Raw genomic sequence first — 17157 nt, 5'->3', positions numbered from 1 at the left:
GAAGATTACTTGCAACCAAGCATTCCATAGTTTCCAAGCAGTTTCATTGCTGCTTTCACCTTTCTTCCTGTTTCAAGCTATTTTTTTAACAGAAAATACTAAGATAAATACTAAGATATATTTATAAATGCCTTTGAAACAGACTTAGGTAATTATTTTGCCTCATGCTTCAACTACAAAACTTCTATTGGGAAAGTAGATCACTGTATTTAAATTTAAGAGGCAAGAGTGTATATGTGAAAGAACTAAATACAGAGACATATTTAATCAAATTTCATTTTTAGCTGTTGAGTTCAGCATTTACCTGAAGATTAATTTTAATAACAAAAGTGGTCAAGTGCTTAAATCATACTGTTTTCCTTGAGATAAAAAGCACTTATATGAACTTAATGAGTTTCTAGTGCTTTAAGAAATTGCTTATGCTACAGAGTAGCTTAACAGGAGCTTTAACATTTTGAAATTATTAAGAAATGATAAACTCAGAGCACTATTTGAGTTTCTGGCATGCCCTCTTAAATCATCTTGAAGCGTAGTACAAGCATTTCAGTTACTTCATGGTGTTCTGCATCAACTATTTCTATGCTGTACAATCATATTTCTATATTATTCTTTATTATTTCCATACAACCATAGATGTTACAAATCTCATGTTCAGGGATCGCCATTAAAGCTTTGATGCCATTAAGGCTTGATCAGCATGAAGGACGAAGAGCTGCTGTGTAGATAGCAGAGCACGGGCAATCTCTCACAGAGTGCTAGGATGAGCTTCCAACGCACAGTGAGTGATGCAAAAGAATGTATGCAGCTTTCCCTCTTTGTTTCCCATTCTTAAAGCCTTGCTTGGTAATGTACATCCTGCTCAGAGTGGATGGCCAATCATTTTTGATTAAGTATTTCTGTGATCTCTTCTACTGTTTTTGGAGTATTACTCCACATGTTTTGAACACTACTTTAAACTGAGAATGTGATCCAGGAACCTGAACGTGGGAGACTCTTGAGCATATGCACACACTGAAACAAGGACTCAAATTATTTAAACACAAACCTAGAATTGCAGAATGGGGAATTTGTATCAAATGCAATTTTCATTGAAAATAAAACACTAGAACTTCTAAAAATCAGTGGAAAAAATAATTTATTGCAATTTCTCACATTAACATGAAACATTTATACATATATATTCTGTGCTGATTAAGTATACTAGGTATAGATGACTTTTATACACAAAGTAATTGCACTATTCTAATTTATAATGCAAATATTCAGAAAATGCCAGACATAAGAATGGATATTATTCACACAAAAATGTACTGTATGTTAAAACTGTGAAGCATCTGCAATCTCATCTAATTTTACTATGTCTGCTTACAAGCTGTATTTCTCTTAATTATGCCATGATGCCAGGAATACAATCAAGTTATCCCAAGGAAGAAAATAAAATCATCTCTGAAATTTAGAGACCAAAACAAAAGGCAACCATGTCCTGGCAGTATGCCTGTCAATTTTGAGGGCTCTATCAGAGAAGAATTAGAGCACTACTGATGGCCTAAAATTGTCCAGCAATCTATTGTTAACATGACAACTTTATTTAGTTAATATATTTTTCATTGATTTATATTGAAAATGAAAAGTATTTCAGTAAAAGTACATTGGCACAAGCTTCAGATGTCAGTGTTGGACAAACAACTGCCCCCTTCCAATACAGAAAATGTTTACATAACATCTACAAAGCCAAAATGCTGCGTGATGTTAAAAGGTACCATTTTTCTAAACAGGAATCAAAAGCACATCAAGCGTTATTCACAATATGAACAGGAAGCATGGTCATAGCAGAAGTAAATCTGATAAACAAGTTTTACGCAGTAGTTTCCATAATGATGCTTTATGTACTACTTTTTACAAATAGTTCTTCAGGTTCTTTGTTCTGCCAAAAAATTGAAATGCCTCCTGTCTTTCCAGAAAAGTCACCGATTTGTGCAACCACTGTGTACCGCAGAGATGAAGATGAAGATGTGAAGCATCAGACTGAAGTGGTTAGTTGTGGCATGCATGTTATACAGTTTTATTCAGTACTAACTGGTGATAGGAAAGGCCACAGGACTGACATGCAAAAATGCATATTAAAAAAAAAAAGCCTGAAATACATGCTCATAGCAGAGAGAGAATATCAAACACTAAGGAAAAAGTAGCAAACATGCCTGGAAGAAAATGGTGAGTACAATTTCGGGACGAGCAAAAGACAATGGTACTGCACATAACAATGGGAGATATGAAGTAAGGTAACATTCATAACTCATCCTTACTGCCTGGCTCCCTATTTGGAGACAGTATTGCACCCTGTTCAGGATCCTTCTCCTCTTCCCTCATCTCAGAAAGTATCTTGCTTTGTTTCCTTGAATGCATGCAAGTAGAATTTGAAAAGTAAGGGATTTTCTTTGAAGCAACAACGTAGTGGATCAATGCAGTGATGAAATATGTTTGACAACTTGCAACCAGTATTAGTACATAACAGAACAGAGCATAGGTAACACACACATTTCTTTCGTATGTGTTGTACGTAGGAATGTAACAACAACTACATTCCCTGATGGAACTACTTAAGATATTTTGACTTGCTCCCATAAGTAATTTGGGGACATGGGAGAAGAGAAGCATAGTTGGAAGTGGGGACAGATGGAAACTGCAGTCAGGCATCTGAGGTTCTCTGCATGCTTTAAGATTTACAACAAATCTGTTCCTCCTGAGAGAAGTTGCTGGTGAATCTCTGTTCATGCAAGCAAGGGGACAAGTCACACTTGCTTTGGTTCTATATATATTTCTGATGCAGATCTGAATATCGCTGGAATGGTATTACGGAATAGAGTTCTTAAGAGGGAAAAATAGAGATGCCAACTTAGCATACTTTAGACTTTGTTCCTGAGTTGCTCCTACCTGATGACATTTTACAGGCCCAGTGAAGATACAGCACATTTTAAGCACTGGTTTTGTATCTCTGTGCCAGTTGTAAGCATTTTGTCCATTTCCCCTATCATATATTGATCATTGGGATTCAATATCTGTTAAGCAAATGATGAGCTTGCCATTCTCTTAGGTATAACACAAAAAGGGAGTGTACCACTAATACGAATCAGTTCTAGATTTAAACATACTGGAGATAGAAAACTTCACAATAAAAGAACAAACAGAGCAAATATCTTCAAAGAGATTTAAGAAATAATTTTAGGGAGTGACCATTCAAGACATTTCTTTACCACATGGATTCTTAACAGATGTAACATGCCATATATATTGTTATGAATGACTCCCGCTGAAATTAATCACGCTGCAAATGATAATAATCATAAGAATGCATGTGTGTTTGAAAGGTCAGATAGAATAAGTATCTGAAAAGAAAACCAAAACTGTACCTTAGCGAAGTAATTACAGTAAGGTAATCAAACACAAGAAGTTGTTTATTTGATTTCTGCTTTTGGATTACCACTATTATATGCAGCCTATGAAGTGTCAGAAATATCAACAGTTCAGAACATCTTAAAAGAGGAAATGTTAGTGCACGTTTTTGTTTGTGAACAGATTAAATGGTGCAGGTAGTGAAAAAGAATGAAAAGACCATTATAAGATTATCTTCTTTCACTTTTCAAAATCACCTCTGAAAAAATGATTATCAGTGTCGTACACTACATGAACTTATCCTTTTAGTTTCCTGTTCTCCAAAACTTAGTACAACAACAACAAAAAAAAGATACCTGTGATGGGAGAAGTCCTTATGTGTATGAGAAACATATGTATGTCTGAATTTAAGAATATATAAAAAAAGCCTAACACAAATAAAGAGCGACTTTTCAAGTGTGCTTAAACTGTGACTATTACGTGCTCCCAAAAACCAGACTGGCAGTATTTTTCTACCATGTTTACTATTGTCCCTGTGTTTCCCCTTTACAAAGCTGAATTATTAGACAATATTAACAGCAAGTACCTATCAGGGCTGTTGTCATGATTAACAAAACCAGCTGTTTTACAAGCTCTCTAAAAAGAAGTTGCAATATTTAAATAAACTTCTAGAACCCTAAACACATGTGAAGCTGAACTAAGGAAAATACGCACCTGACTCAATACTTTTCTGAAGCTTTCCATTTAACATTATAATATTCCCTGATACAAATGATAGGACATAATTTATAATGCAGAAACAATAAGTCTAAGGTGCTTAGTTATGCATATTTCATATAAAAGTATGGATTTAAAAGAATAGTAGCCATGTGAAGTTGCACTTAACCTTGATATGAAACAAAATCATAAAGGTATGATCAAAAGTGGCACCCAGAATGTTAGTGCAACTAATATATACTAAAAGACAGATTTCAGTGGGGTTAAAATACAGGCTGTTCCCTGAAGTTTAATAGTGAGAGTTAATGTTGAGGGTCACCTTTAAACAGTCAATATTCATACATTTGGCTACCAGTTGTATTAAATCTTTTCTAAGGGGCCATAATGGTTTAACAGTCTAAATTTAATTTTTAGAGGCACACAGGCATTTAGAAGTACAATTAATTCCCTGTGATGTGTACATTCTGTGAAGGAACTGATGACTTACATTATTCTAGTCAGGTATTTCTTAAATACACTACCTTAAAACTTTCTGTATTACTTTTGGATAGAATTCACACATTTTTTCTCCCTGTTTGCAATAGGTGGAATGTACACACCTGCTAGGCTGGCACAAACCAATGTGATTAAATGCAAAACTTTGTAGTCCATTTCTGAGTCTAAATCTCATTGGCTTTTAATCAGATTTTGGTTACTACATGTGCAAACTTCTGAAATTGTCACATAAGCTCAGAAACCACTTAGTGCTTGAAGAGGTTTGCCCTATTGTCATTCTGACAACAAGACTTAGTTTCATATGTCATTCAGAAGATATATTTTTATTCTGTATATTTCTGAAGTAAGACCTTTATCACACAACAATTTCTGAGCAAGAAGATCCATCTGAGGTTAGCAGAACACCCCACACATCAGGTGTGAACCTGCTTGTGTGTAGTTGTTGGACTGTTACCTAAATATCTGAAAGCACATCTATTCACTCACAGAAATGGTAAATTTTGAAGTGCTGATAACCAGACATTGGTTAAACATTGTATTATGGGCATTATATTGTAAAATCTAGCACAGTGGAGAAATCTGTACATACAGAGATATTTATATTTAAACACCGGCATTCCCTCAAGGACCTCTTAAAATATGAAAGTATTCCTTTGGGGACTGCACAAACTCCACAGACAAATAATCAGGTACTTCAATCTGCTGTCAAGATAGTAAATGCATTAATAAAAGTGTTGTACAAAACTGTTAGTTTGCTAATGCAAATGGATCTCAGTGGCTTAGATTAAATTTGTCATATTTATAACTTGTTTAAAAGAATAATACACTTTGGTTAGTCATACCTCTGTCTCTGTACTCTTTCGGGATAAAAACCAAACCTGCATTGGTTCTTTTTTACCCTTCATAGAAACTGGACCCCTGTATTCCAGGTGGAACTGAGGATCTGAATTTTCTGGTGTCATAAGACACCTGAAAATAGAAAGAGAAAACATGTAAGTGTATGCATGCAAACCATACACAATTTAAAATATTAAACACACACATATGTGAGCAAGTTAATAGAAGCATTAAGTCTATCTCTAGATCATGATCATATTTGTACACCAACAATCATGCATTGTAATACAGTCTACCATACAGTTTCATCAGAACTCATGCACTTAGATAATGTGTTAACAGTGCCCCATCACTATCAATTCCAAGAGCACATTGATTTTACACTGGAAAAGTGATTTCTTTTAAAGTGTCAACACCAGTAAAAATAGTGAATCACTCACCTGTACGTATACTCAGACACATTGATCTTTCCCTTTTCTCCAGTAGTTTCTGTCCTGCTTGTTAAATTGACAGTATTTCCAAACAGGCAGTAACGTGGCATCCTTTGGCCTATGACACCTGTGACTACCTCACCAGTATGGATTCCTATTGTTATCTTTAGAGAGAAAAAATAAGGCTTCAGTATTCAAAATAAATGTAGCTGATGTCATGCTTCCAACTAAATACAGGTATTATGCAGTTTCTGTCTACTAGTCTAATTTCAAGTGCGTTACTCTGGCTTCATCAAAGCTTTACATTCTGTATCATTTTTGTTTTGTTTTTGTTTTTTTCTCTTTTATTGCAGTACCACGACTCTGCCTGACACACGAAAGAACAAACCTCATATTTTTCCAACATGCACCACGCCAGTCTACTATTATATGCTATATAGTAAAAGAAAAGTGGAGAGAGAGGAATACTCTGTAGGTCTGAGTTTGATGAATGCTCAGAAGCTGCAGAAATTGATGGTTTAGGCCAAGAAAAGACTACTTTTCAGAAGAAAGGCCCCGTATGAAACCTCCTCACTTCCTTGCTCACTGACAAGGTGAAATAGACAGACATAAGCTAGGTCTTAGAGCAGTAGATTTCAGATTAATAACAACTAGTTATTTTGTCCTCAGAGCATTTTGATAAAGACAGGTCAGTACAGTCTCACCAACTCTGTATTAATGCAACAGCATATTTAAAAAGCCCATAACAACAGAACTTCCATTAACATATATTGCTGTTGGAATCACAGCCATAACTACCTATGTTAATGTACTTTTCTATTTACTGCAATATTTTCCCATGCTGATGGGATCACAAGCATGACTGAAAATGTCAATGAGGGAATACCAGTGTTCTATTCATTGAGATGAAGAAGACTCAACTGATTGTACTTGTTGCATAATGCAAATTTGTTGAATAGATTGGAAAGATGAGAAAACAAACATACATGATGAGGATCTAATGATTTAAATAGTTAAGCACAGCAACTGCATTTGAGGGTCTGGGGAACTGCCAATACCACATCTACATGTGACTCTCCATATTATTTATAGAGATCTATCTCAAAATAATAAGGTTTACATGGAAAGGGATTTTAGTATGATCATATTTCAAAGTATTATAATCGTATAAAAGACTGGGCTCTTCATTCAAGCCCACGCATTTACTAACCTGTACAGGCTCCCCATCTACTTGAACTTGGCCTGCTATCTCCATCATATCCAATGCCAGGTGGCAGATAGATCGTGCATGATGAATGCAAGGCTCTGGTAGACCACTCACGGTCATATACTTGTCTCCAACTGTTTCCACCTAGCAAGGTACATATTGTTTCATTTATTATCATGGACTTCAGAGAACAAGAAAAAGGACTTAGCACTTCCTTCAAAGACTGTCCTTTCAAATGTGTTCCTTACACTTGCATTCAAAACATCTTAATTCCAAAAATATCTGCTTGTTATTGACAAGAATTCATAATATTTCAACAACATTACAAAGACGGCGTTTAGGTGAACTTCAGCCTCTTTTTTGGAGTATTCTAGAATTTGTATAGGAACTGAAAGCCATGTTTATTATCACTCACCCTTGATTTATCTGGCACAGGACATTAATTTAGAGTAAAAACTAGAGTAAAAAATATGTATTTTATACATATAAAGACACAAGTATATACATGTACATGCTCAAAAAGTAATGCCCTGTATTTATTTCCATAGAAACTAGAACAGATACAAAGAGCACAATAACACTATTTGATAAGAGCAAATTCTGAGCTACAAAACACTATTTTTCAACACAGGCACCACCACGAGCTATGCATTTTCTCTAGCAATGAACAAAAGCCTGCATGCCACAATCATAAAAATCTTCGCCAGCAGAGGTGACTCTTCGTCATCATCACCACTGACGAAAAGCACCACCCACCACCTCACTGTGCTCACATCCACTGTTTGGTCTCCATCAACGTTCAGCAAGTGTTAATGAATGTCAATGGGTGTCATTTTTTCCACATGGAGGAATTCAATGCCACATCTTTGCTTCATACACACTTCCATGTCAGACATCATTCTGTAGACTCCCTCTCTGCTGCCATCTGTCACATGGCAATAACAAGTAACGGAATATTGGCAGAAAGGTTCAGCCTCTACTGCCATACTACCAACATCCATCTCTGATGTCATGGGCCAACACAATAAATAGAAAGCATTCCTTTTGGAACAGCCCTTGTATATATGGGCTACATAAAGATCTACTTATCTATCTCCTAACAGCCATATCTGCAACTAAACCTCACTAATACTGAAGGAACAAAACTGAATAAAGTGAACAACAAATTATAGCTTACAGCTAGGAGATGCAGATATATGACTTAAAGCAAACTGCTCACATAAATGTTTACATCTTCTAAACATGGAGGCAAATTAATCCAACTAACAGGTGACCATGCACAAACACTGCAAAAAACTATGCGCTCTGTGTTCTTTCACACAGAGATAAACGACATACTCCTCTTTAGCTATGTTATATTAGGCAATGCAATTTAAAGACTGGTAAAAGCCTACATTTCAAAGGATGGAAAAGAGCAACATGACAGTAAATTATTGAAAAATCACAGGTTAAATTAGTTGAAAATCTAATGCTTACCTTGTAAACAAATGGATTCCTACGTGAATCAGTTAGAATATCAAATCTTGTGTAAAGATCATTTAAAAGATTAACAATCTTCATAGCTCCCTCTCCAGAGGCATGCTTACTACAGAAGGCATTGAACCCAACAATGCCACTAAAGAGAATGGTGACATTGTCGTATCGCTTAGCTGGAACAGGACGCTTGTGTCTCAGCTCATTTGCCACCGATGGTGGTAGAACGGAGTACAGTAATCTAAATTAGTCAGAAAGAAAGGCACAGGCAAAATAGAAAGAATTTTGAGTAAGGTCTTTACATAACGCAGACATATATTATTAATTCTTCTAACAAGACCTGTTAATAGTGTGTTGGGTTGTTTTTGCTTACTGCTTGAGCGTTTCTGCCATATCTATTAACTAGATGGCAGGTAAGAAAGTTTGCAAAACTATTTTAGGTTAATTAGCAAAGTAAAAAGGATTGTCAGTTCACTTCTCCTCTAGTGTACTTATAAAGGAAGGAGCGATTAAAACACCTATTTTGATGTATGCGACAGCCTACACTGCAGATGACATATGACAATCTAAATTAAGAACAAAACCCTTCAGGGAACTGAAGTGAAATGTTCTTTCTTGACTTCAAAATTACTGGCCTTGAGTATTTTTATGTTCTTCCAAGATTCTTCTATTTTATGAAGAAGGTACCTATAAATAATATACTGCTGAGACTGTTTCAGCTCAAAAACCAGGATTTGTATCTTACGTGTCTGTCTTTTTCTTTTCATCTTCGAGTGCACGTAGTGTGTGCTGCAGTCTGTCAGTGAGGATCTCAAGCTCTTGAGTCAGTTTATATTCCTCTCTGAACTGCTCTCCCAAAAGAACCAGATCACGGGTAGCATCATGCAATGGAATATCACTCAGATATAACCCTCTTCTGGTTAAATCATCCAAGTTCATAACACTGCAGTGTGAAGAAATAGACAGACATGAGTAGATAGACAGGGGTATAATTAAGCTCGCCAAAGAAGCACTTAAACCCCAGATGAACAGTGGAGAATGTGAAATAGGAGAAAAAAAAAAGTGCTTCTAAAAATCTGATGAGCTGTATAAAATATTCCTTTCACAGAATCCTTGGAGTTCGCCTGTGTTAAAATATAGCTCTTGATTTTGAATTTAAATATAGAATTCTCATGAGTTCCATGAACATAGGAAATGCAAATTCTTCATTGTACAAATAAAAGTGAGATTATATTAAAGTAGCATCTTTCTGTCTTCATCTACTCTGTACATCACTTTTATACACAAGGTTAACGTGCAAGTCTGGTATATTAGCTCAATGAACATTTAGCTGAAGCCCTCTGTTCAGTCCCTAATTCTAAACACTCTCTTCATAAATACCTCTGTCTATTACACTAAAATTACTGAAAAAAATATATGAATCCACATAGGAAACCAGATCAGTGACATCTCTCAGTATTCTCAGAGTAAGAAACAAACAGCAAGACTTGCCAAATGTCGCTGAATAGAGGAATTCCCACTTGTCCAAACTAAGCCAGAGCATCCCAGTGCTTATACTGAATTATTTCATAATCATCCAAGTTCCAGTGTTCAAATGCTCCTCCCTCTTTTGGTATAAACACAACAAAATCAATTAAATCCATACCTGAGCCAATTAATCTCTGTAACTTTACTCTCACAGACATTTATAAAACAGTAACTGTAAAATGAAAAGCAGTATTATACAACTCTTAAAGTACCTTGGTGAACAAAGAAAGAGAATGTTGTCTGCTTCAGGCAAGTAGATCATTTGCCCTTTCAGGCGTAAGCAACTGATTTCTGTGCCAGTCAACTCATCTTCACACTCCAGCTTCTCTACATCCAACAGCCCCTCCTGGTGGAAAAAAAAAAAAAAATCACAATTATTTTATCATTGCATTGGTACATGTGTTACTTCACAACATCTGTGTAAATGCCTTCACTATGAAGGTCATCATGATGTCTGAAATAGTTACACCTTACCTTAAAACCCAATTATCACTTGAACACAAAACACTGCCCTAATTTCAACACTGATTTTCTGCCTCAGAGATAAAAATCATGGCATCTTTCCTTAATTGGAAGGTCATAACTTCTTGTTTTCTTCACAATAGTTTGATAAAAGGATTGTCTATTCTATGAACTTCATAGAATCCCTAAGAATTACTGCTGACTTCTCTCAGGAAGTTCTTTGGCATAGTAGGTGCAACTCTACATTCCGCATTCACTGTTTCATATTGCCTGCCTCCCCTCTCTTGCTCTCTCTAGAGAAAAGGACATAGAAGTGCGTATGAATGTATCGGTCCAAATGGTAACACATTTCATATTTGCCTCCCTTGTCATAATGAAATAAAACTAAGTGTAACTGCCCTTCCTTTCCTTCAGTAAAATGCCATATATGTTTGGCCTCTTGCCAGGAAAGCCTCAGAATAGAAGTATATGTACTTCACCATTCCTGTTTAGCAGTTAAGCCAATTTAACACATTGAATTCAGACCTGTGATTTTTTTCTTGGCTCAAAACTCATAAGGAACCAAGCTTACTACTATGCAAGAATGTTCTTTGAAGACTTCTGCTTTTTCCGTACTTCTTTTTTCTCCGAAGCCTTACACTTTCTACTTATATTTCTACTTATAGCCTATATTTCTACTTATAGAAATGCCAAGTGAATATTTTCTAGTTACCTTGGTCCTCAGTACAAAGACTGTATTGATATGTGAGAGGATCCCATGGAAACTAATATCAATATGAGGCCGGACCAAGGAGAACACTGACAAAAGACTACAATTTCCTGGTTGCAGCTGAAATGTAAAGAACAAACACAAAAAGAAAGAAACAATTGAATTATGTTATAATAGAAGTATACATAGAATAATTATATTCAATTTGCTTAAATTACAGTACTTAATGGAAGAGAATATATACTATATGCATTTCCCCATTAGAACACAAGGTTTTTAAATTAAGGGTTTTACATCAAAAGTATCACTGGCTTCAAAATGAAATTCTAGCCTGCAAGGTGACTTTGTAAAATCGTGTTAGGTTGTTTCATATTAATTATCTGTCAAACTATCCCCACTGTAAAAGAAGAGTAAAAAAGCTTTTCAGTGTTTTCCTCATAAATACCGTCCCTCAAACACGCTTTTCAATGATAAGCCATTTTCTCTAAAGTGTCATCTGGTCATAAGGATCCTGATAGCCATCTTCAGTAGGCTAAACAGTTACAGCTGTTCAGTGAATGACCTTGAGAAGAATTTACAAAGCTCTTCATTCAAATTTTTCTGCACAATCCAGAAGGAAATCACACACAAAAAAAAGGCAGGAAAAGTATTCTCCGTTCAAGCATATTCCTTGGTCTGTTACTGCACATTACAGACATGATCTTTAAGGAACAGATCTGTTGTAGGTTAAGGGCTATTTTTCAAAGTCCTTTTTCAAGCAACAGGAGCACAGTGCAGTAAATATTATACATGGGGATGTTCTTTAGACAGAAAATCCTAAACCTGTTTTATTAATCCTTGGGAAAAAAAAAAAAAAACAAACCACCTGCATGATCTAGTATAAGAATTCTCCCTGACTATTTATGTATAAGAATCATCTAACCTGTGGAAGGACTCTGTATATTGCATTGCCGCACTGTGTGACCACCAGATCTCTGTCAAATATTATGTGGAAAGGAAAAGCCTTGCAGAAAGTGTATGGACTGATGCGAGACTCTTGGGTACCATTTTCTTCAAATCTGTCAAGGTCTTCATAGTAGTCCTCTTCTTTAGATTCTTTCTCTTCAATTAAAAATTGAATGTGGTCACATTCCTCATTCCGCTGTTGAATAACCTAGAAAAAAAACGAAGGAAAAGATGAAAGACTAAAAACCTTGCTATTCAATATTAACCAGAATGTTACTATGAAGAAAAATATGCATTAAGACCAGAAAGAAATCTAAAAACAGCATTCGTACCTTGAAAAATTCTGTGTTCTAGTAAGTACGTCTGTTTTAGAAAGTCTTTATAATTCCAGGGGAATAATTATTCCTTTGCTCAGCTGCAGTCACTCTTTGCATGAACAATACATCACAAAAATCTATGTTGCCTGAGTGAAACACACATCCTGAAATCAGGGATTCAGGCTCAGGTTATGCTTGCTTTCATTGGTATGTGTCACACAACACTACTCCAAAACACACTTCCTCTCCTTGAATGGACCTGTTGCAAGTTTTGAATTTCACAAGGCACTTGAATCCTTATTGTAATGAAAGCTGTTTGCAAGGCCTGCAACATAACAGCAAACAGTGCTTGACCAGAGGGTGGGCATGTCATAGCCAGCCAGAAGAGCGGCAAAGGGAGCAAAGGTCTGAATACACAGCCCTTGCCCAAGCAAGCAGTGCTGAATACAAGATCATGCTCAAAAAATAAAACAAGAAGCAATTACAGTCTTCTCCGAGTTATATTCTGTATTAAATTCCAGCAAAACTTACATCAGCAAAATCATAAATAAACGTCTTGAATACAGCATTTCGGTTCAGTAATATTACTTGAAGTTAGTAAAAAAGAAAACTAAAAGGGATTATTTTGTTTCCAGGGAGTCATATGCTGTAGTATAATTAAAGCTAACAATTAATAGAATAGCACAATTTACCTTGAGAGGCCAAACTCACCTCTTCTCAAGTCTAATTAGGTTTAATGACTGGAACAGAACAATTCTATTTATACAGTACTGTTAAACAGCAACTTTTTGGAACACGTTGCACCTTATTCTACTTCCATCTCAAGTCTGATCCTAAATGTACTGAAGCAAAAAAACAAAAAAACAACAAAAAAAGGACTTCTTAAAATCCCTAATGCATCCTAAGTCTGCCTTTTACACATTATCTAGTCACAGAGAATAACAGTTAAAAAATAAAATAAAAAATAAGTAGATATGCATAAACGCTGATGTTTAGACTTTCAAACACTTCCCCTCCACAACTTTCAGCCATGTTAGCTGGTGTGCTGGGGAGTGATAATACTTTTTTTGCTCCTATTCACATGCAGCAGCATAAAGCAACAAAGCAATATTTTATTGCTAAATGAGGCTTAATTTAAGAAGGTGGTATTCCTTAAACCCCTATTCAATTATAGGTTTAAAGGACAGACAGGCTCTTCTGGAGGGCAATTTAAGTGCTCTACATAATGTGACACACTAATTTTTCTATTGAGCGTGTAACTTATAGAAAGATCAGCCTACCATTTACCAACCAATGCAGGTACCTGAAGCTGGATGTAAGAACAAGTTCAAATGTTAATGATGATAATGCTTACTTTTTTTTAAAAACTCTGTTGGTAATCCACGTGGCAGTGTGTAGCAAAGAGAAATGGGAAATTATTAGTTAATAAGGGGTAAGCCACAGGAATAGTATACAGTGGTCAGTTGAAGAAAATAAATTACATGGGTTTATCTAGTAAAGTAGAACATAGTAGATGGTATCCTAGGTTTCTTCTGAATTCACAGCTTAAGGGTCTTCCATGTCCTCGTCTTCATTTAAATCATTATCCCTGCAACTGAGAGAGACTGTGGCCATGCTGAGGATTGATAAAATGCAGTTAGCATCTTAATTCTTATTTTCCTTCACTCATTAGCACACTTACAGGTTTTATTTCATTATTACTATTATTATGGCCAAGGGATAGCTGAGATTACACACAGTAACCTTTTCCAAATTCTGTAGAACTATCCCTAAAACTGATCTATGTTTACAGATGATTTCTAGTCTTGGACCTTACTTCACAGAGTTGCTCTTGCCAGCAAAAAGTGCATAATTTGGATAAAAAAGCTTCACCATCCAGCAATGCAGTCATTTAAGTTTTAAAAATCCAATATTTTTCAGGAATATTTAAATTGACAGTACATGACCTTTCAGAGAAATTAATACCATCACCTAATGACCATATTAGTCAGTACATACTATACTAGTACTTTGTTATCATGCTACACCTTTACTTACAGTTCTTTTCCTGCTACCATGCAGCACAGAAAGGAATTTTCCATCACAACTTTTATTTTCTAATTAGAATGAATAATACATCAATAAACAAAACTCCAGTGTTAGTTTAAAAACAAACAAGCAAACAAGAAACAACATTAAATTAGGACTGCTACATGCCTTAAGATATGCCTAGATACGGACCTCCACAGTTACTACTGCTTTCACGGGATTGAAGTCAGTCACCGCCCAGGATTTACTATTTGCCTAACCTGTATGGATAAAGGCTGCTCCCACTGTGTCAGTAACAGTACAAGTAACAGTTGCAAGTCTCCCAGGTATCTTCCAGTTCTGCAACACTGTAGACTCCTAGGCATCAAGAAAAACTCATAGAATAAATCACAGAATGGCCTGAATTGAAAAGAACCATAATGATCACCTAGTTTCAGCCCACCTGCCACGGGCAGGCTCACCAACCACATCCAGCCTGGCCTTGAATGCATGCAGGGATGGGGCATCCACAACCTCCTTGGCAACCTGTTCCAGGGTATCACCACCCTCTGAGTGAAAAACTTCCTCCTAATATCTAACCTAAATCTCCCCTGTCTCAGTTTAAAACCATTCCCCCTTGTCTTATCAGTATCAATCCTCGTAAACAGCCCTTCTGTTTATACACTCCCTTCAAGCATTGGAAGGCCATAATGAGGTCTCCCCAGAGCCTTCTCTTCTCCAAGCTGAACAAGCCCAGTTCCCTCAACCTTTCTTCATAGGAGTGGCACGCCATTTCTCTGGTCATCTTAGCAGTCCTCTGGACTTGTTCCAAGAATTCTGCGTCTTTCTTGTACTGGGGACTCCAGGCCTGGAAACATTACTCCAGATAGGGCCTCACAAGAGCTGAGCAGAGGGGGACAATCACCTCCCTCTCAGCTTGGTGTCATTTGCAAACTTGCTGAGGGTGCACTTGCTGCTATCATCTATGTCACTGATGAAGACGTCAGAGAGCACCAGGCCCAGGATCGACCCCTGAGGGACAGCGCTTGTGGCTGGCCTCCACCCAGACACAGAACCATTGATCACAACCCTTTGCCTGTGTCCAGTCAACCAGTTCTTAATCCATCAAACAGTCCATCCTTCAAATCCATATCTCTCCAATTTAGAGAGAAGGATGTGGTGAGGGACCATGTCAAAGGCTTGCAGAAGTCCAGGAAGATGACACCTGTCACCCTTCCCCTGTCTACTGATGCCATCACCCCATCATAGAAGGCCACCAGATTGGTCAGTCACGACCTGCCCTTGGTGAAGCCATGCTGGCTGTACCAGAGCTGACACACTATAGGCCAACCACAGGGAAACACGACAAATTCACAAGACAGCCACAGCACTGGCTGAACACTATTAGTAAAACTGATATGCTATGGACATGGAAGGCTTACTGAGTTTTTGTTTTGGCCTTCCATGCACAGACCCTTATCAAGGGAAGCCACACTTTTATACCTCTACAGGCTAAGTAAGCTACTGATTCATCCTTAAGTAACACCCTATGGATATGCAGTTTCATGTCTTTGTTGCTCACTTCATTTATGCACTAGCTAATCTTTCTATCTTGTTATTTCATCAACCTCAAACAACTTAAAACTACCTCTTCTCTGAGGCACTTGAGATATAGATAAAATTCAATCTTCAAAATTTAATGTGTAAATACATATATATATGCTGTGGTTTAACCCAGCAGGCAGCTAAACACCACACAGACTTTCTCTTGCTCCCCCCTCTCCCCCTCACCGTGATGGGGGGGGGAGGATCACAAAAAAAAAAAAAAAAAAAAAAAAAAAGTAGAACTTGTGGATTGGGGTAAAAACTATTTACTAAGGCAGAAAAGGAAGATAAAAATAATACTAATTATAATAATACACACACACACACACACACACACACACACACATATATATATATATATATATATATATATATATATATATACAAAACAAGTGACAGAGAAGCAATTGCTCACCAGCCACTGACCAATGCTTATCCAGTCTCCAAGCAGCAGTGGCTCCCCTGGCCAATTCCCCACCATTTTTCATGGTGTTTTTTTTTTTTTTTTTATGTCTTATGGTACACAATATCCCTTTGAACAGGTTAGGTCAGCTGTCCTGGTTCTGTACCCTTGTGCTCCTTGTGCCCTCTCAGCCACCCCTGCTGGCAGGACAGTACAAGAAGCCAAAAATCTGAAATGTCCTTTGCTCATATAGCAGTGTTCAGCAACAACTAAACACCAGTGCATAATCAACATCGTTTTTCTCCTAAAGCCAAAACATAGCATCATATCAGACACTCTGAAGAAAAAAATCAATTCTGTTCCAGCTAAAACTGGGACAATATACATGTATGTATTTTGCCATCCTAGAAGGTGAAAGCCACCCTAAATAAGGTAAAGAGATAATACACAGAATAACTCAGACTACCTGCTCAGAAATACCGCATCCTCTGAGCATGTTCTTGGCTTATAGTTACATCCACAGTAACTAAATTCTAGTCATGTTTCCTTGAATAGCTGGGACTTTTATTTGTCAGGAAGTTTAAAATCAGCACTTCTGGACATAACACATTACATTTTTTTCCTTTCACTTC

The 17157-nt window shown here is 36.7% G+C and overlaps 1 protein-coding gene across 3 annotated transcripts in view; it reads right to left on the bottom strand.

Moving 5' to 3' along the window:
- Positions 1-1118: 1118 nt before the first annotated feature.
- Positions 1119-17157, bottom strand: part of GUCY1B3 (guanylate cyclase 1 soluble subunit beta) — a 40262-nt gene continuing 24223 nt past the window's right edge. For 2 of the 3 annotated variants that reach the window (XM_015285345.4, XM_040699689.2), the window contains 9 exons: positions 12171-12401; positions 11252-11368; positions 10290-10423; positions 9296-9493; positions 8554-8791; positions 7081-7221; positions 5880-6034; positions 5445-5571; positions 1119-2392 (listed from right to left, as the gene is read on the bottom strand). In XM_015285345.4, coding sequence (XP_015140831.1) covers positions 2369-2392; positions 5445-5571; positions 5880-6034; positions 7081-7221; positions 8554-8791; positions 9296-9493; positions 10290-10423; positions 11252-11368; positions 12171-12401 — 1365 coding nt within the window. In that variant the 3' untranslated portion in view covers positions 1119-2368. Of the gene's footprint in view, positions 2866-5444; positions 5572-5879; positions 6035-7080; positions 7222-8553; positions 8792-9295; positions 9494-10289; positions 10424-11251; positions 11369-12170; positions 12402-17157 lie in introns of all 3 variants that reach the window. The other variant, XM_420376.8, reaches the window with a different exon arrangement.

This window comes from Gallus gallus, chromosome 4, assembly GCF_016699485.2.
Source record: "Gallus gallus isolate bGalGal1 chromosome 4, bGalGal1.mat.broiler.GRCg7b, whole genome shotgun sequence".
Classification (NCBI taxonomy): domain Eukaryota; kingdom Metazoa; phylum Chordata; class Aves; order Galliformes; family Phasianidae; genus Gallus; species Gallus gallus.
The sequence above is the reverse complement of the archived record's forward strand: the minus strand, read 5'-3'. Positions and strand labels throughout refer to the sequence as shown.